The sequence below is a fragment of the Vanessa tameamea genome, chromosome 5 (genome assembly GCF_037043105.1).
Source record: "Vanessa tameamea isolate UH-Manoa-2023 chromosome 5, ilVanTame1 primary haplotype, whole genome shotgun sequence".
In the NCBI taxonomy this organism is placed as follows: Eukaryota; Metazoa; Arthropoda; class Insecta; order Lepidoptera; family Nymphalidae; genus Vanessa; species Vanessa tameamea.
This window is the reverse complement of record NC_087313.1, coordinates 9,907,168-9,931,747: the sequence shown is the minus strand read 5'-3', so window position 1 is coordinate 9,931,747 and position 24,580 is coordinate 9,907,168. Positions and strand designations below refer to the sequence as shown.

The following is a 24,580-nucleotide window of genomic DNA, read 5'->3' as shown; positions in this document are numbered from 1 at the left end:
GGCTTGGTAAAAAAAAAATGTTCAGTAATCAGATATTTAATTTTAAGTATAAAATTTTAACAGACCAGATTAAAGAAGGCATTTTAAACTGTTATAAACTTCGTAAATTCGTTTTCATACAGGGTTGCCAAAAATATAATATTATTAACTGAAAAACTAAACAAATATTAAGGTTATAATTAGTAATAATATCTTGACCTGCAAATACGAACAAATTGAAAAAAAGAAATGTAATTAATATATGGCAACCCCAATCTTAGTAATACATTTTAACTAAAATATAAATTCACAATAATTGTTTTACAAATTATTTTTACTACTTAAAAATCTAGTTTTTGATAGTGGATTTTGTCATTTCTTTTTATTGTTTAAATACTTGGATTCCTTTTTATATTTATTTCACTAAATTATTTTTGAACACATTTTACAACATAAGTATAAATTAAATTTTGGATAAAATCTTGCTACTATGGATACTAAAAATGGTTGCAAAAATATATTTAACATTTATCACCATTTTAATTTAATAATAATTACTATATTTTTTAAGTACAATAAAAAGTATAGAAAAATTTTGATACTGTTTCATAAGAGCCGAAGGCGATAATTAAGTACTGTTTCATTTAATACAGTTTTTTTAAGTTTTAATGTCCAATACATAATGGTAAAAGCTTTGAATTATAATATTAAGCTAGAAAAAAGGGAATAATTATATATTCCTATTTAAGTACAGATAACAAATTGAGCTATCAAACATATCTCACGATTTACTTAGTAAGAATAATAAGTAGACGTGAAGAATAATCACAATAATAAATAAAAAAAACAGTTTAAATAAATCTTACTGATATAAAATGCAGAAGCAAGAACACAAGACGAAACATATATATTTAATTAAACGAATAAGCAGAAAATTGCGATCACACATCGCTAATTGCTAAGTACTTAAAATTAAAGAAAGTCAAAATACATTTTCAAAATAAGCTCAAAAAGCGAATTCATATCTCGGCCACATAAAATAAATGTCAAATCTGGAATGATATATAAATCTTTGAAAAGGTTTTGAGCAACAATGCCGTTATATTCTTAATACTATTGCATATTTTAATATCATTTTTAGAGTCAATTACCCCAACGTAGATAATGAGCCGTTTTTTTAAAATGAATTTGTGCTTCTCTGAATAGTTTTGTTTTTGTAAGTCTAGGATGTTCATTTGAGACTCGACAGCAGCGTGAGAGCGCGATGTCAATGTTGGTCGATTGACAGGTGTGACCATCGACTCGTATATTTGGCTAGCCGATTATTTCGTTTATCCTTAAGGAGAAGCATGACGGCGGGCTAGCGTTTTGTACGATGTGTCCTTCCCGCTGTCCCGTACTAGTCACGCGTACGTTTCCCTAAAGCGTTTCTGGAGATGATGAGCCGCGTTGAGCAGGCGGTGGTGCAGCGTGAGGTGCGTGTGCGGGGTAAAGACGGGCGGGGCGGGGGCGGGCGCCACGCGGGACAGCGCCGGGATGACGGCGTCGTTGTCGGGGTGGCAGAAGAACGCGACGCAGTGGCGCCCGCGCGCTCGCGCGTACGTGCCCGACGGGACGACCACGCGGTGCATCTGAGCAAATGTTATATTAGAAAATAATACTTTAAATTCATCCTACGTTTTAAATCTTTAGATTGAATGTTTAATGCTTTGTAGAATCTTTAATGGAATTGATCATTTTTGTTTAAAATTATCGAGGTTTATTGAATATAAAAACAAGTAATAACTGTCTGATTAACATTACAAAACAGTATTCGAGTTTGTTTCGCATTAAATTACTCGCGTCTGAAATTCTAATAAGTGATTAGTCACGTGTTATAAGATGTGACGTCATTTATATACGAACATTAATTACAAATACATTATTCATTTATCTTTATATAAATGTTTACTTTTTTCGAAACATGTATTCAAACTTAATTTTTAGATTGTTTTTGTATATGTATAAAATTAGAACGCGGAAATTATGGCATTTGACCTTGTTACATATTATAATAGTAAAGTATTTTATCTTATCATTTTAAATAAATTAAAAAATGCCTGTGATACATTAATTCAAGTCGACTCTACATATTATACACTTTTATATTAAAGCAATCATTATTTTACATTTACTTATGAATATCAGTTATAATTTGGACGTGTAAAATCGTTTCTCAAGCCTTCCTGCTATATGGAGGAGTTATTTCGAGAATGGGACGGAAGTGTGTAACAGGATGCAGGGAGAGCGCACGCTCTTGCAATGACTAATGAGCGCGCGCGGTGCTAGAGTTAGCCATCAAACGGTATCAACCCCTTTTCCGGATATAATGTTACCGTTGCTTATATTATATGCTTATGGTGAGATGCCGAGGTGAGATGTTAGATATTACACATCGTAGGCACTTCTGTATGGCTTGTTTTTTTTTTTGTCTATGATTCTATGATTAGGTTGACGGTTTCATTTTGTTTTCTTGATATTCAAGTTGCAGTGAATTTTGATAATAGTAAGCGATGACAAATAGAATCATATGTTCAGTTCACTTGAACCTCAACAGAGATTTAACATTCAAGGTGTATTTTCTACATACAGTGCTCTCTAGATTCAGGCAATAATTTAAGATTTTATATTTAAAAGAAATATATTTATAATGTGTTTGTTATATAACTTACAAGAGCTGGCAGCAAGTTAGTTGTCCAGGAAGCTAAAAGTTCTCCGGTCTGGACGAGTATTGCTCCCTGCAGATGTCCTACGGCCTGCCACTTTTCGCTTCCATTGAGTTTGACCTGAAATAATAAAGATAGACTAATTAAAATGATCATTTTAAAAAAAACTGCTGCATCAAAATATCCTTCTGACCGTAGTTAGGTCTCGACCAATCTTCAAGTTCGAAAAGTGATTACAATATTCCTTCACAAGGCCACTAGCCATCTGCCGAAGAAGATTGTGCGATAACACAATGAGTAGAATACAAATTCCATCATTATTATAGCCCGATGGAATATCACTCTAAAACACCTTTCCGAGGAAATTGAGTGTAACACTGAAAAACTCCTAAATCTGGGCTGCTTTCGAGAATTTCTTGGCAGAAAACACCCAAATATTTTTATTTTTCCAGCCTTTATTTAAAGTCGGGATAAGCTATAAATTAAGCTAGGTATTAAGCCAAAAGGGCGTTAAAGAGTTATCTACATCTGACTATATCTAAATTTGTTATTTAAGCATATCTTACACATTAATAATATTTAAAAGACTTTGAGATTTTTTTAAAAGTAAATGTTAACATTTTGTAAACAAAATAGAGCCTAAAAGTAAATTACCTCGAGCCCTCCTTCCGAGTCCTGTGCAACCAAAGTGAAGGTACACCTATCGGAATGTGCCCCACAGCGGGTGTATGCTACGCCATCGCCATGGCAACAGGGTCCCTCGTCCTCGGGGGGCACGGGTGGGTAATACAGCAGCCGCATAGTGGACGGATTGCAGCCGTCGCTTTTCAGCATCCCTGAGTGACATGCGAGAAGAGTTGCTGGGGGAAGACCTGAAAAAAGAAAAGATTGGATTGAATACTTTTTTCGTAGTATTTGAAGACGGCAAATGAATCTTACACCACACTATTATAGGAAGCCGCAATTTTAGTGTATACTCTCAAATCAGTTTTAAAGTTACTTATATATCAGATACTCCAATAGTTTTTTGCAAGCCGAGATGGCCCAGTGGTTGATACGCGTGTATATTAACCGATAATAGCGGGTTTAAACTCAAATTTCAATGTTCTTAATGTCTATAGTTGTCTTCGTGCTCGGCAGGAAGGAAACATCGCGAGGAAACTGCAAGTGTCTTATTTCAATGAAATTCTGGTAAATGTGTATTCAGCAACCAGCACGGGACTGCCTTAGTGGAATTAGCTCCAAACCTTCTCCTCATTCTTCATTATCATTAACGGGCTGTTACTTTACTATAAATGATTTAAAATTGAGTATTAATTATATTATTCATCACTTAGTTATATATTATTATCGCCTTTACATATAAATATTGTTTATGGGTTTCCTAATAAGAGGTTATAGTGCTGTGTATTATTTTTTAAATTTCAAATCAGCGATGACATAAACAACGAAATCAATTTTGAACTAAACATCCGTTACAAACTCTTATTAAGTTCGAATAAGTTATTGTCTGTGATAATATTGTTATGGTTTATAAAATGAATATGTATAATTGTATAATTACCAAAAGCGTAAGCCAAAGCTTGTAAAAGTACACGTGAAAGGTTGGTAAGGTCTTGCGCGAGCGGAATCGTGTGCTTAAGAAACTCCGGTACCTCCTCCTGAGCCGGCATCGCTGCTGCCGATAATGTCGTTATGTTGAACGAATGACGCAGTTCCTAAGAAAATGGAAAAGAACAATGAAAAACGCTATTGTATTGATACACTCACGGAAATATTATGAAGACGTGGTCCTCTTTTCGTCTATATTTCCACTTATATATCTTAAAAAATATTATTTGCCTTCGTTAGGTACTAGATAAATTGTCAGTAATTAAAAACCAATGTGAATATTTTAGTTCTTTTTGTACCTTAGCTTAAAATGTACAAATTATATAAAATTATTTAATGACTATATCAAAGTACTGTTTATGTTCAATGGTGTGTAAGATAAGATTTATTTATTAATGCTATAATATGTTTTTAAGTAAAATAAGATTATTACTTTTTTTACAAAATGAATGGTTTTCTTCAGTTTAAACAATTACAAAAATATAATAAATACATACATTTATTTTACTTATTGTCACAAAGAAGTCGATAAGATAATTTACATACTGTTCTATTTTCGTAATTACCTTTTTAGTCGTATCAAATTGTTCCATTCCGGGTTTTACGTAACCGTGATTGCTGGCTGGATTGCGAAGATATTGCGCTTGACAACCCTCGGGTAAAGCGCAAAAGTTATCCAAATCAGCGTAAACGGCTTTCAACTGAATAAATAAAATAAAAGTGTTATCTTTATATTAAAGCAAGGCCTACCAAAACCATTAATTGACTATTTTTATGTCGTATTTAATTTTATCTATGTTAAAACGTTAAAAATAGTTGCAATTTTTATTTAAAATTGACACGTTTAATCATATCAAATCAAGCATGCAAACATGCCAACAGCATTCATACATTTATTTTGTATTTATAAGAATAAAACATAAACTATTCAAGTTTAATATTAATATTTTTATAATTTACATTTAAATAAATGTGTAGATATATTATCTTATTAAATATAAGGGAACAGAATGAAAATTTTAGAAATTAGTTTAAGTTATTTAATTATCACTTTCTCATTAAAAGAACGAAATTGTATGAAATATTTACCTTCTCATCAGCGATCCCATGATTAACAAGCATGGCAAGCCCCTTGTTATTCAAAGCCGCAAATAACTGCTGACCAATACGCCGCACCACAGACTTCATGGGACAAACATCCGTACCTAGAAATAAAAAATAATTTCATAGAATTTAACAAAGCAGCGCTAAAACTAATTTTACTAATGTGGTGGCTCCTATGCGACACAGGGCCTAGAGGCCAACATTGCCCACATACATAAGAGTCTGATGTTAAATAATGATATATATGTTTTAAAAATTACGATATTACCCTACTAGTTTCGGATATAAATGCCACAAGTATTTAATCATTAAAATATTTGTTAATTTATGTGCATTAATAAATATTCACAAGAGTCTACTTGAGTTAAAAGCTGATGTAATAAATTTACCACTTATTACATATTCGTTTATATTTCAAGCATCTGATTGTTATCTTACATAAATTCGTTAGTTACATAAATAAACATTATGACGGAACAGACAGCAAGCTTAAATAAAATAACTGTTAACAATTATGTGCGTACTTTTATGAGAACGCTATTTCTACATTTATTTTGTTTTCATCCCGGTTTTAAACATAAATCACCTTCGTTGGGTGTATTTATAGAATAACCTAATTTTATTGTATTGTAACGGTAAGACCGTTACAATACAATTAGTATAGTGTACTGCTCATGTAATACAGAGGTTCAAGTTACAAAGATCAATGTAAAGTATTGTTTTAAATTTATTTATATTTATATAGAGATTATGAAAGTTAAGATGTTTGCAGAATGTTTCCAAACGGAATGAAAGGTTATTTACTGGTTCAGCTTTAGACTGTTTTAAGGTTTTGTGGATTCTATTTTTAATAATTAGATTTAAATCTGAAGTAAATTATTTTTTCTTAATTATAATTATTCTTCATATACAAAATGTTATGTGAAGAACAAAATCTGTACACCTTTTAAATTTCATTGCAATAATTTAACGCTAGACGAAGTCATACTCATAGTGACGTCATTTTATGGAGAATATTACTAGCCTATTAAATTTTAACGTGTGTTAACAAATCCTAATAAACAAAATGCGAAATAACAACATGACTCCATTATTGTCCGTTAACATGAAAACCGACTTTTGGGTCATGCTAAATTACTATTAGCGCACATCTAGACGTTTTAAAACAAATACTTATAACCTACTTTCTTTATAAATGTTAATGTACGTATCATATTCACAAGCCGGTTTCCTGTGAATCCACAAGTGGTTCGCATCTGCACTGAGCTTATTCCTATATTGGGATATAGAGCAACTGTTTGACCCATTTCATTGAAGATGTTTAATTTATCTCAATATACATCATAATTGATTTCTGTATATATTAGTATTCCTTGGTCTAAAGTTTAACTTATAAGGCTGCATATTTCAAGGTTTGAGTCGTGAATCGGGACAAGTCATTATGTTTTATGTCGAATAAAACTACTACGTCTGTCGTGCCAGATTCATCGCATCATACTGAGTATGTGAGTGAGGGAGTAGAGAGAGACCGCCTGCACTTGCGCACATGTGCCCTATGATATCTCTTGAGGGTTAGTTATAAAGGTTGGCGTACATTCGATGAACGGAATATTACTATTAAAGCTTAATTAATAAGTATAGTACATAATGTTAATAGTTTAATATATTTAAGTTACAAAGTTTCATTTATGTACAAAATTGTGCACAAGCAAATATATAATTGCAGCTACAGAATAGACTTCAGTTTTGTTTACAAATCATTTTCATGATTACCAGAATGTACCAAATTCGGGGGCTGAATCGAACATATATTTATGTAAATAACTTCTCATTTAATTATTATCGCTACATAATTATTATGTAATTTTCTTGACATATGCAATTAAAAAATAAATAGATAATAATAGATAATAGATCAAGTTTTATTGTTTGCAAAATAATAATTATTTGTCATGATATTGCGGCAGCGCTTGTATCACGTGTCAAATTATTACAACTCATCTTATTCGAGATAAAATAGAACCTTCAACAATAGAAATATAATCATTTAATTCGCGTAATCAAATACATAGTATATTCCGTTAACGCTCAGAGCGTATTTTCTTTCTTACACTTCAAAGTATCAATGTAACACAACCAGACTCTTTTAACTATTTGCAAGTTTTTCAAGACTATCAAGTTTCTAGACGCTACGCTGGTTTTGACTTGGATTACAACTTCCCTGTAAAGCGAGTAAAGCTAGTTTCCTAGTATTTATATGTACCTGTGTTACAATAAATAAAGTTTAATGTTTGATAATAAGGCTCGTCTTATAACGACCACACAAGTGCATCGTACATACACATGGGTGATTCACTCACAACTAGATTTTTATTAATGCACATTTATGTAGTTTGTAGTTACTATTGTATTACTAAACACTCACGGAATGGAAAAGTATAAAAAACGATTTTGTTGGACAGTATGAAATCGATGATAGTAATGAACCACTTATCCATGTCAAATTGTATAGAGAATGTTAACGGTTTTATTACCATAATGCTTGATTCGACAACTCTCAAGATTAATAAATCATTTGTTTGCAATAAAAATAAAACTGTGCTTTCGTGCTAAAATAATATTTTGAAGTAATTCAAAATAAGTCAATAAGTAATGACTTACTCAATAAGTAAAACAAATGTACAAACATACAAACAATAATTAAATATTATTTATTTATTACAATAGCTGTGTTATTATTACGATATCAACAAAATCTTTTATGTATGCTATACATGATTGACAGGAAATTAAATTATGCAATTTGTTACATAAGAATTGAAATTGGAGTACGTCTTGAGTACATATGTTGAATTGTGGTATTACAAAACAAAATTGCATTTGATTCTTTATTGTAAACTTTAAGTAACGTTAGTTATTGCTTTGTAAAACACGTAGACATAAAAAGTTGACAATTTAATTGTGTATAAATAAAATAGATTTAAAAGTAAGCACAATGACATACTTCATTACGAATTTTATATCGAATGGTAGAGTAAGTTAAATTAAATACGAGTTGACATCACTTTAAAATAATAATATAAATTATATATATAAATAAATAATTATTTTATGTGTATATAGATTTATGGACCTTAGAAGTACTCGCCTGACCAAATGAGCCCAATATCGACAAGATCAACAAGAAAGTTTGCAGATCATAATACAATTGTTCGTTAGCAGTAGAGCCATAGGTAGAGCCATGAGATGGGTAATCCGAATGAAATATTCTGTTAGATTTCATTTGCTAAGACGGTTAGAAATAGGTTAATACCGACGTCCATGTTTTCTTTACATACTTTGTTAGTTACATATAAGTAAGAATCTAATAAACATATAAAATTCCTAAGTATGCTCTAGACAATTAAAAAAATTAAATAATTGTTAGGTACGAGTGTAATATACTGAATTTACAAGTGTAGAACATGTAAGACGTATGTGTTTATACGCGGAAGTGCTTACGTTAACCTTATCCGTATGTTAGAGTCTTATAACAAAGGTCTCTGTGACGAAACGAAGGCCAGATGCTTTTTTTTAATGTTTTTATATTGCTGTTTAAATATTAAATGTTTTTGTTGCTTAACGCTCACGGATAAATTTTCAATAATACATCTTAATTCAATTTAATGAACATACATTCAACATATTTAAATAACCTATATAAGTATATAGGTATGAAAATGTTTTTTCTCCGTTTATCCATTGTTTTCCTTTCTTTTTTTGTTATAATATTTAGAATTAATAGTACTTTGCTATTGGTGGGCTTAGTGCGAGCCCACCTGGGCTTACTCATCCAATATTGTACCACCAAACAGTAATACTTAGTATTGTTGTGATCCGGTTTAAAGGGTGAGTGAGACAATGTAACTACAGGTACAATGTAACTTAGTTACATCTTAGTTCCCGAGTTTAGTGCATTAGCAATGTAACGAAAGATAAATATTTCTAACAGCGCCAATGTGTATGGGGACCACTTGCCATTAGGTTTCCCGTTTGCCCGTCTGTCATAAATATCATAAAAAAATAAAATAAAAAAGTCGAAATAAGCAAATACTTATAAGTTTTCATTAATTGTATTTACCCAACAATAACAATAATGGTAAAATAAATGGAAAAATCCAAAGAAAACCTTGCTATATGGATACACATATTTCCATAGATTAAATATGATTCATAGATTATAATAAAATCTTTGTTTATATTTAAATCAAAGTTCTATTTCACCATGTTCATATTATATACTTGACATTTATAAATTCTTTGAAAGTACCAATCGCGGTTAAGATGTCTGTCTGCCTACATTCGCTTACAATGTTAGAACAAATCACGAACATACAGTATAAGGAAAAAGTAAATTTTAATGTCTCCGTTCCAACGATCCACCATATAAACTCACAAGCTATAAGGAAAGAGGAAAACAGGAGCTTAGATCATGGGTTTTATGCACCGTGACGAAGCATTATTTAATTTAAAGTATTTACTTTTGCAATAATATTTTTTCGCCTGATCGATAGATATAAAATTCAATCTTACTACCTCTTTTATAATAAACTCGATCGAGTTATTACTAAGTCAAACGAAATAAATAATATTATATCGTTTATGGAAGTCACAAATTCTTAGTTTAACTACTGTCTCAGAACAAAGATCTTTATAAGAAGTTATTAAATGCTTTTTACCATGGATAAATACTTATATGTTAATTAAGAAAACATTGATAGCGTTCTTTGATTTTTCACTTAGGATAATAATCTAATTGTATTTAATTAGCATACCTATGTAATTCGACTGCCGGAAAAGAGGACTTTTTAATCTTCTAAAATGAAGATTTAAAAGCACTTAGATGAGCCTATTTAATTGGATATGTAATGTGATGCGCTTTGAAAATTCAAATATATTTATATCTGAAAACGAGGTGACACGCATGCTGTATCTATGTAAGTGGGTCATTGGGTGATATAATGTATACCCGAAGGCTGTTTGTAATATGTAGAAATAATCGTCATAGCGGTGCATTTAAATTTTATTCGTGACGTTGCACTAACTCTTGTAACTAGCACAAGCTCAGCACTATGTATTAATCGTGAAAAATTTACTAGTTTGTAAAATCCAGCTGGTACATGTCCCCATTTTTGGGCAAAGGCCTCCTCTCCTCTTTACGAGAATGTTTGGATACCCATGTGACAGAATACCACTTCATACATGCAGGCTTCCACACGATGTTTTCCATCACCGCCGAGCACGAGAAGAAATATAAACACATGTTGAGCAAATGATTGGTAGTTAAGATTCATGTGAGCCACTGTACAATTTTAGCTTGTATTATTTATGAAATTATTGTTATTATGAATCTATAGTTCGTCTATAGTCAGTAATAAATTAGTATGACGTTAGCTGGTGTTGGTAGAACCCAAATCATAAATATGCAATGTCATGCCATAAATCTACTTTTTTATTAGTTTCAATATGACTAACTGCAGGAAATTTGTGTGGTATTTCCATTTATTTTAGTACGCAGGAGTTGTCAATTTAATAAAGCCTTCATATATAATTATGATAAGTGGGATTTATTTCGATAATATTAAAGAACTAGATTTTGAGCTAAATTTTACAATATATTGATACAATGTGCTAATTCTAAAGTACAAAAACAAACATAAAACCAATTTTGATAAACAGAATGAGATAAAGAATCGGCTGAAAAAAATAAAGATATCTATATTGTTTTAAGCTCGAGTAATAAATACCAAATTTATTTGTAAAACTGATATTTATTTATATTTCTACCTTAATGTAAATGTCGTTTAAAAATCGCATTCAATATTTATTTACGATTCCGATGAAACAAACAAGTTTATATTTTAAGACAAGTGGTATTTAAATATTTTGATAGTTTATGTCAAAAAGTTATATATTTCTTTTCAAGGCGTTCCCCTCGCGTTAAATTATCGGCGTTTTATTAAAATAGACTTTACATATATAATCTAAGGTATCCTGGAATCACGACGGTCACTCATACTAATGTACTCCTAAAATAATTGAACATAGAGGGGCGCACCTTCATGAGTAAATAGATCTATAGCTTATTAAAAAAAGAGGACAAAAGTTAAACAAAATACATTTGTCTTCGAATTGACGCAATATCAGTGGAATAATTTGATCGAAGGTTTGTTGTTCTTTATTCTTTTTTCGATTGGAAGAAGTTATATACTATAAATAAAACTGTCTGTAAAATAAAAAGTCTGCATGCATTGATGCATTCTTGTCGCAGAAATAATATTTACAATCATCTGTTTTATGGCGTTGAACACGTGTGTCAACATTAATTTTCTTATCATACCTTTGATTTGTCGTTTTGGTAAAGTTGCCGTTAACGTTTTGCGGTGTTTTAAAATTAATAAATAGGATTTACTACTTAATACAATTACTAGTAGGTACTTACAAGTTTGTTTAAGTTACAATATCCACGAACCTCATGGTATATCTAAGGCGATTATTGCAACATAGAGAATATAATTATACTTATATCTTGTATGGGCGAAACTAGCACTTTTTAGACTATTTTTGACGGGATACAGTACCTTTATCAATAATAGAGGTTTTATTCCTTACATTTAACATTAAAAAAAAAAAACAGGAGAGAAAACGTGGGATAAAAGTGTGACGACGTTTGGTTTCCCTTGCCTTTTCAATTCTTTTGGTAATGGTAAAATACATTATTAACTCTCTACGTCCGGTGTATCATTCTCTGACGCAGATAATAATTCAAAGAACACTTTGACGTTGTTTATTTATTTGATGTTTTGTAAACGTCTATACAACCTAAACAAACGTTTGGTTGAGTTCAACATAAATGTAATTCCGAGTAAATTGGTTGATTTGTTTCGCTAACTTTAAATTTAGCTAATATTTACCATGTGATTGAGTATAATTCCTATTAAATGTTAATTAATTTATATCTAAAAATACAAGAAATACAAATTCAATAAATATTAACCGATAAAGTCACATCGAGCTAAAATATAAAACATATGTATAATAAGGAAAATGGATAAAGGATAATTGTAAGGTCGTTAAACGTGCTCGCCGAAGCATTGAGCAATTCTTAATCAGAATTGGAAAAGTCAAAAAACTTGCTTTGTTTAGATTGTGTCACAAAAAAATCTTGGAATCTGTATAAATACACGTTAAGCAATCTATACACGGAAATCTTAATTAATTAAATATTCTATTTTTTACCATAAACTTAGCTCTGATTTATTTTGTTATGTTTGTTTTATTGTTATACAATCTTTGAATTCAAACAAACATTATGAAGCACCTGGAGAAACATCAGATAGGGACGTCAATAAGCATTATAGTCCATAGCTTACTCAAGTTACTGAAGTTCTTAAACTATTATTTTATGTTTTGTGTATTGATAACATAAAGTATATAACGAGCTTATCAAAAATAAAAAGGCTATTGTTTTCATTATTAATACAAAAATAAATAATTTATAGAAGTGGAATAATTTGTCCAATTTTATCAATTTTCGTGCAAAACATTTGCATTATCAGATTAATGGCCACTTTTATCGTACAACGATTTTGCGATAAAGTAATGAAATCAGAATTGACTGAAATGCGTCATTATATTTTATTTGTAAATATTATTCATTCTTTAATACTTTGTAATTTTTTTACCTCGAATGCTTATTAAGTAAATGTAAATAAAAGATAATATAACAGTTTTAACATCTATTATATTAAAACAACGATTTTTATAAAACGTTTACTCAAGAGCGTCGATTAAATTTATTTTTACAGAATGTCTTTTAACCATCTGTGCTTATGGAAATATTAATTTTATTTTTACATTTGTCCATTTTTGTAATCAAAACCGGTAAAGAAAGTCAAATAAAAATATTAAATTTGGAATATTACCATAAAATTAATTCGTGCAGAAATAAAAATGAAGGCATTGTACAATTTAAAATCAAAAAGTAAAAAACCCACAAAGTATTTGACAAGGATGAAAAGTGAAATCAAGTTTAGAACTGCCATTCTCTTTCGTATTGCATTGATACTGCATGAAGTCTAAATTCGTACAACAATAACTTTTTGTCGAATGTTCATTATCCACAGATAAAAAATGTAAAATAAGAAAAAGGTTTTTGTGTCCATTGGTTCAATTATAAAATGACGAAGTTTATTTTTATTTCTGTAATATCGTAAATAGAAGGTAGACAATAAATGACTCAAATGTATAAGAGGTATGAATAAAGGTTACTCATGCTGTAAGAGTTTAATGGAAATTAACACTACATAGATATTATTACGTTACAATACTAGAAATCTTCGTTTAAATACTTATAATACAAAATATTTTAGTTCATATATGTTAATACATGTACATATCGAACACTTTCATAGTTATCGTATTTAAAATGTGACTAAATTGTGGCAAGGTCTTCCATAGTGAAGGAGAAGAATAAAAATGATATCAGGCGAGTTCAATCATAATTGCCTAATTGCGTTCGAGTGTTTTGTCTCTGACATCATAACAAAAACATAGTGAAAATGCTTTTAATGTGGTCGGTCTTTTAGATCTGAGTTAAAATAATGTACCGTTTAAGATTTATTCAGATTTAACTCTTGTGATAATTATGTATTCCAAAGTGATTTCGATTACGCTGTTATTTTCAACGAATTTTAATATTAATATTTAACAACTGTTAAATATTTTATAAAAGACAGGTCGTGATCTCTTAACCCACAGGTACCGTCCTGTCCGTCCTGAATAATTTCTGGTGCAAGATTAACGGCTTAACATAAGTCTCGAGGAACGGGATCATAATGTTTGACATGAACATAAATCTCACAAGGTTTGTCTCGTTTGTTCAATAAGAAAATAATTATAATTATGTAATAATAATTGCTATAAGAAAATAAGCCCTCAGCGGACTTGAAATAAATTATAACGAAGAGTACCAACATAGCAATACTACGCTTAAATTACATTTAAATTTACGGTCCACTGCTAAAATAAATAAATACCAATTTAAATATAAAAATACCTAGAGCAAAAATATAATACCTAAAATAAATAGAATATATAATTGATTTGTAATCTTGCCAGACAAAAAAATATTACCTAACATTAGCCAAATAGGTCGGTCTTCAAAAGATTGCATCATTTCAGCGGCTTCAATGTTATTTATGTTCCAGTTTAATAACACGAGGGGAAATCTGAACGAGATATCAGTCTCGCGCAAGTAATCGTGTAGAAAATAGGCTTTATTATACCATTAGCACGCAACGCAATAAACTCTGAAATATCCATATATATAAACATGTGAAAATATTGTTGTTTTGATAACTAATATCGTGATTACATTTTACCCATATATTAAACATTATGAACTGCTGCATCCGTGAACGATGAAGTTGGTAATGAGAGATACATTATTTACGTTCATTTCCCGGAAAAAACCTTCCAATTTGTCGACCAACCTAAAAACTTTGACCCTACGTATGACTGTACCATAATATAATTATATACCTAAGTATATAATGTATGTATCTGGTATATTTTTTAGATAATGTTTTGTTGGGAATGAAATGGAGTGAGAGGAATGAAAAGAACTTAGTTAAATTCTAATTAATATTTAATTGGTCAAATACATTAATATGGGCCGCTACGATTTTTGCTGGTTTTTCTCAGTTCCGATTTATTTTTGGGGTAGAGTTTGGTTGACCGCTGGTAGAGTTTGGTTGACAGTCAATAAGCAATAGCTTTAATGCTTATTGGCTTAAAAAAATGATCGAGTAAAAATTCCGACTTACATATGTACTATAACTTTTTCTATCGTATTATAGAAATCTACTTTTAAGTAAACAAGAAATTCTAGTTTTACATTCCTTATATCCGTCAAGCAATCAATGCAAATCTTGTCCAATAAATCTTTTCTCATTATTACAGTGCTTAGAAACTTCATATCTAAAAACTAGTCATGAATACTGTACGTTGTGTGCAATTAATTGATAATAAATCATATTTGACCGATACATTGAACATTGCACGGGTGCAATCTATGTCGAATCAATGAAACGAGTGATCGGATGCACTGCCTAAAACGATTGTGAATTTTAAACAGTTTATTGTTTCATTTATGACGTACTTGCCCGTATAAAATCGTAACAAATTTGGTGTAAACAGGCATTATGATGAAAATACGATAGAAATCACCCGTCAACAGCGTGTTACGGCTTTGAGGACAATGGCATACCATGTGTTGTATTTATGATTGTAACTCGACAAACATGGTTTGCGCAAATTGGAACTATTTCAATATTGAAACAAGAATATAAAAGGCTTTTATTATTATAATGATATTGACAGCGTCAAGCTAAGCAAACGAACTGTCTGACGATAATAACCGACGCCTTTAAAATAATTTATACTTTTTTAATTTCTTAAACTGCAGTGTACAAAAATGTTTAATCGTTTATTATACAACACGTAATAAATAAAACTGAGTGAAAACATCTTATATTCAAAAGTTTATTTTGAAATCACGTACAAAAAATAATTTTTTCGCAACAAAATAAATAAAGTATTGGTAATTATATAAACACATCATTTTTTTGATTTCCTTGATTTGATACAGATGGGAGTAACTTCTATCGTCAGTGATGACGTAAAACTATATCAACTTTAGATACAATTATTATCATTATTTTAATATCTGGGTATTTCCTTTCCTTTCAAAATATTGAAATAAACATTGATAAATACAAATGTGAAATATATTGACAATGTGATAGTTTGTTTTAGATTGTGTTTAAAGAATCATAGATAACAAATAATTGTTACGTGGTTGTTTTTGTCAAGACATATACCTAATAATATATTTATATTTTGTGTATATCTATTCAACATCTTCTCAATAGGAGGTTGGAGTTGTCAGTTAGGAGCTGCGCTTGATTTCTTGATTTTTGTAGGTTGGCAAACGAGTACCTACCTAAATATTAATCAATTTATCAGTTTTTGTACCTACTAAGTACTTTTCATAGTAATTCATCAAATGGTTATAATTTTGTTTAGTATTGCATTATGTACTATTAATTAGAATACATAGAAAAGATTTCTAAAGTGGTGTTTGACTTACAACTTACACATCTCGAAAAGCCTCATTTTTTCCCTCTATTGTATAGAAAATCACGGCTCCAACGAATTCAACAGACTGAGATGTTAAATATAAAAAGAAATATGGCGGACGGTCATTTCTATTTTATGAAACTAGTGTTATATGTATTGTATGTACATTTACTTACGAATACTTTCTCTAATCACATTTTGTATCACTTTTATTTTTAATGTATCTATTGTTACTCTTATATAAGGCTTCAAACTGTTTGAACGCTAAGAACGTTCTCAGGATCTACAAGTCCACGTCACGGTAGCATAAGAAAGCGATCCCGTGGGGCCCGTCGAAGAGACGGAGAGGGTAACTCTTTTTTATTGGGTTTATTTGTTGTACTAGTTGCCCTGGGCACCAAGAAGTCCCACAAAACACCGCCTTTCACGACGGAGAAAAGAGTAATGAGTTTTCCAGCGAAAAAAAAGGATCTACAATTCCGATTTTAAATACTTTTTGTTTCACTACATTTATTTGTTAGTCTATAATTATTTAGTATGATCATAGAATATATAACGGCCTACAGGGGTGGATGAATAACTTTAAACGAGGATGTATAAATTGAAATTCGAGATGCTAATTTGTGATTTTAGTACTGTTTTTCCTATGAAGTTTGTACCAAAACTGATGACCCACTAACCGAGTTTATAAAGCACCGACTGCCAAAAGATAAAAAAAATGATTAAACGAGTACATTTCGCGGAAGCAGCGGCACATGTTACCGTTTTGAAACATGACGTCCTGTTTATTTACTGTTATGTCTGGTCACGGTTTATTCGTCTAGTGACTGATGTATATTACATGAATTTACACGAGTAATAATTGCCTAATCATAAAAGTAATCCTTGTAGTATTCGTTTTGTTTGAAATCTTGCAAGAGTATAACACAAGGCAACTATTTCACGCACCAGAGACATCATATTGTACTTAGGATCTAGAGCGTAAAACGTTTAAAATATTGTCACTAGAAAATGTTTTCACCGAATTTTGTATTATCAGACGAGTCTACTACGTTAATAACAAACGTAGTAACTACGTTAATAAATAAATACAGCTACACTCAGACAAAGGAACCGATGATTCATAGCCGCACATTACCCAAACGTCAAAACAAAGGGTATCCAAAATAGATTGTAGTTGACTATAAAACGCTGACATTAATACCTAGTTGTGTCTAATTTATAAAAACAAGAAACTTAAGACACAATGATAGGAAATGCTAATTTTTAGTGTGTACTGTTTGTAAAACAGTTTAAAAATCTTTAGTTTCCAAAAAATAGGGATTAAAATTAAAACACAATTGATAACAACCGTTCTTGCAATATAGTTAGCTCAACAATATACAAGTAACGGAAACGATATCTAATTACTTCTTGGCAATTTGAGGTTTTAAACAAAAACATTGCATTTTTATAGATTTATTTCTTATAAACATTAATGTACACGGAAATTCACAAGAATCGTATTGTTACTTTTGCCTTACTTATTTGGTTGCGACTTCGAGCCCGGCAAGCAGCACTGAATTAATATGTGCTTTTTCTCTGCAACTCCTGCATATCCCGTATTGGAGCCTCGTGGTGGTAAACTTTCTCCTCAAGATGAGAGGAGGATGAGGAGACTTTTACAGATTGTTGCTATTTTACCTAGATGTATATACCGTTACTCCGATCATTTTTGCAGTAGATAGCTTTACCTTTCGTATGGATTGCATTGGACTTCGCCCCTTGCTATTAGTGAAAGTGTTCCGTAATAAATAATTCCACCACATAGAATTTGACTCGCAAATGTACCGTTTAATTAAATATATTCAAAACGGGACTTAGGAAAGATTTTCAAAATTCCCAGTTTTTATATTATCACTGAAATAAATATGCATTGTTTAAGAAATAGTATATTCATATATACTATGATACTATTAAGCGACGATTGTCTTTTTATAGGTTAAATTTTATATCGTTCGTCTTAACCTCGATATAAATTAATTTTAAAACAATAGGAATCGATTACAGTTAACTTTTACGTTTAATAAAAAAATGTGCTTACGAATTTCAATACATAAATAAATAGTAACTAGGAAGAATTCATGATGTTGATGATCGGTCAGGAGACTGACAGGTGATCAGGCGCAGGAACAACGAGTCTACGTGCTGTCCAAGCCAGGGGAATGTTAACTGTCAGTTTCCAAACTTCGGATTACTGCATAGTGCATACTTCTTGATAGTAAAACCTTTCACTGTCTAACTGGAATTTGAACTCAGGACCTCTTTATGAGCTAGCCACTAGACCAACGAGGTAGTTATAAATAAAATAACTTAACTACCTTTCAAATATACAAGGTAACAATTGAATGAATTATGATAATAATAATTATAATAAAATGTAAAAATAGTTTCATTATCAATTGTAAATATGTCAAGTATAACATGAATGAAACTGAATTTGGGTCAGTCGCCGCGAGGAGTCTGTGAACATCCAATTAACACCAAACTGCGATGAAGACGCGACATGCACGATCTCCTAAATAAATATTTGACATTTTCTAAAACATACTCTTAGCGTTGTTACTAATAATTTTTTTAACCAGTATTCAATCTAATAATCAATAAAAGTCCAACGTATAAACACTTCACGCTCAACGTAAATATTCACTACACGTACGAGGGGTACGTGATTTTATAGTTAAATTGAAGTACTTGTTAAGATTAATGATTTAAATAATACAATAATCATTTGACTAATTTAATTTTACTACTTTTTTACTAATTATTGTTATTAAAATAATAGCAACACTGAAACTTACTGTAAATGAAAGATAACAAAAGCAGTATGACGTAACACTGTATTATCAAGTGGAAGTTTGACCTTATAATATTTCGATAGCACGATTTTGCAATACGAGTTTGACTACCTCTATATCTTATCATACTCGTACAAAATTAGTAACCTTCAAATATTTACTAAACGTCGAACAAAACACAAATGTTAAAGGTTGCATATTCAATACTAAGAAGAACAAGTTATCCTCGTATTTTTATGTCGATTGCACGTACAAACTATATCTTAAATTTAAAAATATTAGTTTATACATATTTACATGGATCAGTTTTGTTCAAGTTCAAATGCTCAAGGTGCAGTATGGGTGATTAACATCCGTTGATTAAAAAAAAAACGTTATATTATTGCAAAAGCTGACAAATGGGGTTGCTAGAGGTGATAAAATTCTGGGTAGTAATGCTAGTAATGTACCAAAGAGACAGAGCTCATTTTAAAGAACTGATTCATATTTTCAGTGTTATACATGACCCTACTATTATTTTTCGAAACGATTATTTTCAACATATTGTGAATTATACGACGAGCCACTCGCAATCAGCATTACAGCATCATGTTTAATTTTTTTTTTTTTTTATGTAGTTATTATTATTATTAATTCATATATCATAACACTACGTATACTAAAATATAATTTCTTGTAAGTAGTTTTGGTTACATCTGCAAGCTATCTCAATTTCATTATGTTGTCATGTGAATATTGTAACTCTTTATTATCAAGGATGGTAATAAAAAATATCTCCTTCACCAGATCGAAGGAAACTAGTTTATATTAAAAAGACTTAAGCATAATCTGTTTCTTTTTTTTTTTTTTAAAGAATACAGTTCAATGCTTTAGTCAATATTCCTGTTGCTCTTCAATTAAAGTTAAAGCTTTAACTAATCGCTATTATCATACCCGTTTCTGTAAACGGGTATAGTAATAGTCTAAGGAGTAAGGATCGAAGCAGAACAACGTCATTATCATAAACAATTAATATCGACACTTTAAACTAGGTATATATTTGAGTAAGCCGCTGATTTCAGTAACATTTTATATAGAGCTAGTATTTGTAAGCTTTAATTGATATAAAGATATCCAATACGTTTGAATTAATAATGATAACATGATTTATAACACACGATAAGAACACTAGATATCGCCTTAGTTTCTAATTATATGGATTAGTGTTGTTTGTAAAAATAACGTACAATCTAAATCATTAATTGTTTAACAAAAACAAAGGAAATAATTATACAGCATTTCTGTGATCTGTGTAAGATGTACCAAATGTTTAAAAGAATCGTGTTTTTGAAATATATATTTTAATTCTATTTTTAAACTACAGCTTCACTCCTTTGCGAAAAAAAGTTTATGTCTCTATTATATAGTATATTGCACGCCTCGATGCAAAAAAATCACGTAATTTGATCTGTTGTTACGTATGTACAAACTAAGAAAATACTTTCGCATTTGTTATATTAATAGTAATGTTTAAAAAACTTTAATTGTACATATGTATATCGATTTTATCAATATTCTTTATTATTTCGAAAAGAAGTTGTGATGATTTGATGTTTAACTTTAAGAGTCAACATTAAACAACTCATTAAACATTTTTTTAGTATGTTACGCGAATTCAGCCAAGGCTTGCAATTTAGACTAATTGACGTCAGCTAAATGTTACACAAGGCGAAGAGTAGTTAGGAATAAACTTGAAAAAAGTAAATTTTGATGTTTTATAAACGTTATGTGATTCTATTTGCTATTTCATTATATGAGGAAGACTATAATGGACGTGCTTCTCGAGACTTATCAAGTGGTATTTCAACCTTTTTGAAATAATAGAATGTATAATTAAAGTTGACTAGGAAAATTAATCATGGTAATTTTATTCATTAAAAAAAAAAACTTTTATAAATAAATGTTCTAAAAGGCAGAGAATAAAACCCTTTATTTTGTTACATTATAACATTTTATATGATATAAAAACTTGTTGCGATATTTTACAACATCTTAGTTATAACTTGTGTCAAAACATAATTATGTATACTCGCGAACCATTGACCAGTTCTCTCTCAACTCTCAGTGCAGTAGATATATCATGGTGGAACGTATAACGGACTTTGACAATTGAACGTGTGTACAATATTTCGCCTGGGTTGATTACCGTTGAGGATTACCTTCTTCTGGAGTAAATTCTAGGTATAGTATCAGTACCGTCATCGGAACTAAAGCAACATGTACGTTTAGCACACTTCTTATTATTTCTAAACGTGTAACAAATAAAAAATGATATAAATAATCTTTTGTTTGCAACGATGACGCGTTTTCAGAAAGTACTGCTAGTATCGTAAACTTGGTTTAAAGGCTCAAATGTGTATTAACATCATCAAATCTTTGTACAGAGCAATCAATCAAACGAAGGGACACAAAAATATATCAAATCAACTTCAGAGAATATATCATATCTTTACATGATTATATAGATAATAGATTCTGAGATGTCATCTTTCAATGTAAAATAACTTTATCTTGGACAATAGTTCTTACCAAAACATGTGTTCAGTACACACCAGCAAATTCATGAACTGTTTGAATAATTTTGCCAGTTTTAGCGGGTTGAAATATTTTAAAACAACATTGTATTATTATTATAGTCATGTCATTGTAATATTTCTTTGTAAGAATATAACGTGGTAACAGGGAATAGCAACTGACAGATGGCGATGCTATGTATTGCGTGTGAAGAACTGGGGGCTACAAAAGCCCGACCGGCCGTTGCCCTCTCTACTTAACTTTTTTTTCTGTCTGCCGCCTTTGAATTATCTTCGTTTCCGATTCAGGTATTAGTATCTTTATTTACAATTTGCTTTGTATTCATAAGTTTTATTACAATAATCGAGTTTGTTTAAACCACAGATCCTTAATAAATAGGGATTAAACAGTGACAGTAATCCATGCTTTATCTTATTCTTACTTAATCACTTAAATGTGTAATCCGACAGTGACAAACTATTGGTACACTAATTTGTAAATGTTTTTATAAGGATCTTTGAAATATATCTTTGTTTAAAAAAATATTGTAAAGTGAACGCCGATTTTGTGTCTCGATGCAAATATTATATCGATATGTCAAAATGATTGATCGTGCCAGTCTGTAATGTTACACATGGCAAAATTTATCTTTACTTTAGTGCATTAAGTAATAGGTTTCTCTTTTCGACGAATGCTTAAAACGTGTTAATTAAAAAGAAATACTTTTCACATGCCCCATTTATTAAGGCTTCAACAAATTACGATAATAATACAATTATACAACGCATCGGTTCAGCGAAATTCCTATGCGAAGAATTGCGATCTATTCATAATTCAATGAAAATACTTATTATTTGTAATTACATAATTTTTATAATGCTTTTTAATGTAGAATCAATTTTACCTCTTGTGGCATAAGTAACAATCGTGTAATATTTATTTCATATCATAGTGTTTGTTTTGATAGCAAACTATTGTTTTAAATTACTGCAATTTAATATTTTTATAAATAATCTTTTAACCATATCAAACATAAGGTATGCTCTACTTTCCTGAATATCATCAATTTGATCTGTTGATTTTGACTCATTGGGACTTACTAACGGTTTATGTTTAGATACGACTTACGGCCTTTACGAAACACTAAACGACTTCTTAGTCATAATTATTTATTTTAAGCCTGTTGCAAACTCGTAATTTGCATCGATTTAAATAATAAGAAACTCTCTTTTATTGATATTACATTACATTACATACGAGTGCGATTAAATGTTTGCATTTTAAGTAGAAAAAGAAGTAACTGAAAAGAATGTTCCGTCAGGGCTTTGAACTCGTTGCCGATTGAACTGGATGCATTTGAAGATAATGTTTCAAGATTTAATGGCCTGTTACAGCCGATGCAGCTGTCGATATTAAGCTCGAATGCCTTTAATAATAATTGGGGGATACACGCAGGTAAACTTTACAGTCCTTTGTGAACGGGAAGAATTATTAACCCAAAGAAAGACGGAGTATATTCTTACTTGAGCCATCTCTAGTATAATAATAATTAATCTCCAAGTTTGTGTTGGTAAAATATAGATGGAGTCTGGAGATATTGATATAATATCGCTAAATGACCAGGAGTTACAAGTTGTGCTTGAAGAAAGGAAATATTGTAAAGGTTCAGGTCTCACCTATATGCGCCAGGTCGATGATAGGTATTTCGCAGCGCGATAGCAAAGTCTCCTCTTGAACGGCCGCCATCGTTGTCGCCTGCTGGTGCCGATCTGCGTTCGTCGTACACTCGTCCACCGATCTCGCGCCTTATCACTCGACTCCAGGTAAGTAATTAGCAATTAGCGATCGTGACACCGAACGATAATGAAGGATAGGTTTACGATACAGATAAGCACTTAGTACACAGAATAGGACCGAACGTTAAAGTTTATTAAAGTTGTGAATGGTCTTTTGATTACCCCTGGTATAGAAGCGTTCAGAACTCATTTGCATAACCTTGTAGTTCCTGCTCGAAGCGTTCTGCGATCTGACGTAGCAGCAATAAGCTAAACTGACTTGACACATTAAAAATTGTTTTCCGTGACTCTCTCACAGTAAGTATGCGTAGGAATCGTTGCTCCCGCGTGTGCGACCCGACGGCGTCGCGCGCCCCCCGTCCCCGGTGGCGAGTTTCGAATGTCTTTGATCTAATAAACTGGCTCACCGTGCGCGATGAGCGTTACCCTGGCGTCCGATGTTAGCTCTCACTTGTATATCATCGCGCAGACTTTCGTAACCGAATGGCGTGTCGAAACAGCTCTGCCTTGAACACACTGTACAGTAGAGAAAGCGTGGGACACGATAACTGCGCGAACTACTCGGCGATCGGATTGAGACTGACTGACGCGGAGGGGCGCAGCGCGGGCCTCGAGCTCTAACCGACTGACTCACGCGGCCACTCGCCGTCGCCCGCTCGCCGCTCACTTCACGTCACTGGCGCGAGTCTCAACTCTCAACACCTGACACCGATAGTAAATAATAATCGAACTAACAGTTGTGCTGCTTTATTTGTAATTGTAACATAATACGCTAAGCACCCAAATACAGGAACGGTAAATTCATTGTGAACGA

At 31.2% G+C, this 24,580-nt stretch overlaps 1 protein-coding gene across 1 annotated transcript; it reads right to left on the bottom strand.

Moving 5' to 3' along the window:
- Nucleotides 1-499: 499 nt before the first annotated feature.
- On the bottom strand, nt 500-24,410 carry LOC113392378 (uncharacterized). Its single transcript, XM_026628785.2, has 7 exons — nt 23,647-24,410; nt 5,385-5,500; nt 4,862-4,996; nt 4,249-4,402; nt 3,339-3,556; nt 2,691-2,804; nt 500-1,610 (listed from the first exon to the last, which is right to left on the bottom strand). The coding sequence occupies exons 1-7, from the start codon at nt 23,714-23,716 to the stop codon at nt 1,383-1,385; spliced, it is 1,035 nt and encodes a 344-aa protein (XP_026484570.1). The 5' UTR covers nt 23,717-24,410; the 3' UTR covers nt 500-1,382.
- Nucleotides 24,411-24,580: the final 170 nt, after the last annotated feature.

What these genes read in the sequence shown, in the direction of transcription:
- LOC113392378 (XM_026628785.2), bottom strand. Translation starts at nt 23,716, where the DNA reads ATGGCGGCCGTTCAAGAGGAGACTTTGCTATCGCGCTGCGAAATACCT. An exon ending in CATCGACCTGGCGCATATAG is followed by an intron (nt 5,501 to 23,646) that starts GTGAGACCTGAA and finishes TTTTATTTCTAG; the next exon opens with GTACGGATGTTTGTCCCATG. An exon ending in AGCTTTGGCTTACGCTTTTG is followed by an intron (nt 3,557 to 4,248) that starts GTAATTATACAA and finishes TTCTTTTTTCAG; the next exon opens with GTCTTCCCCCAGCAACTCTT.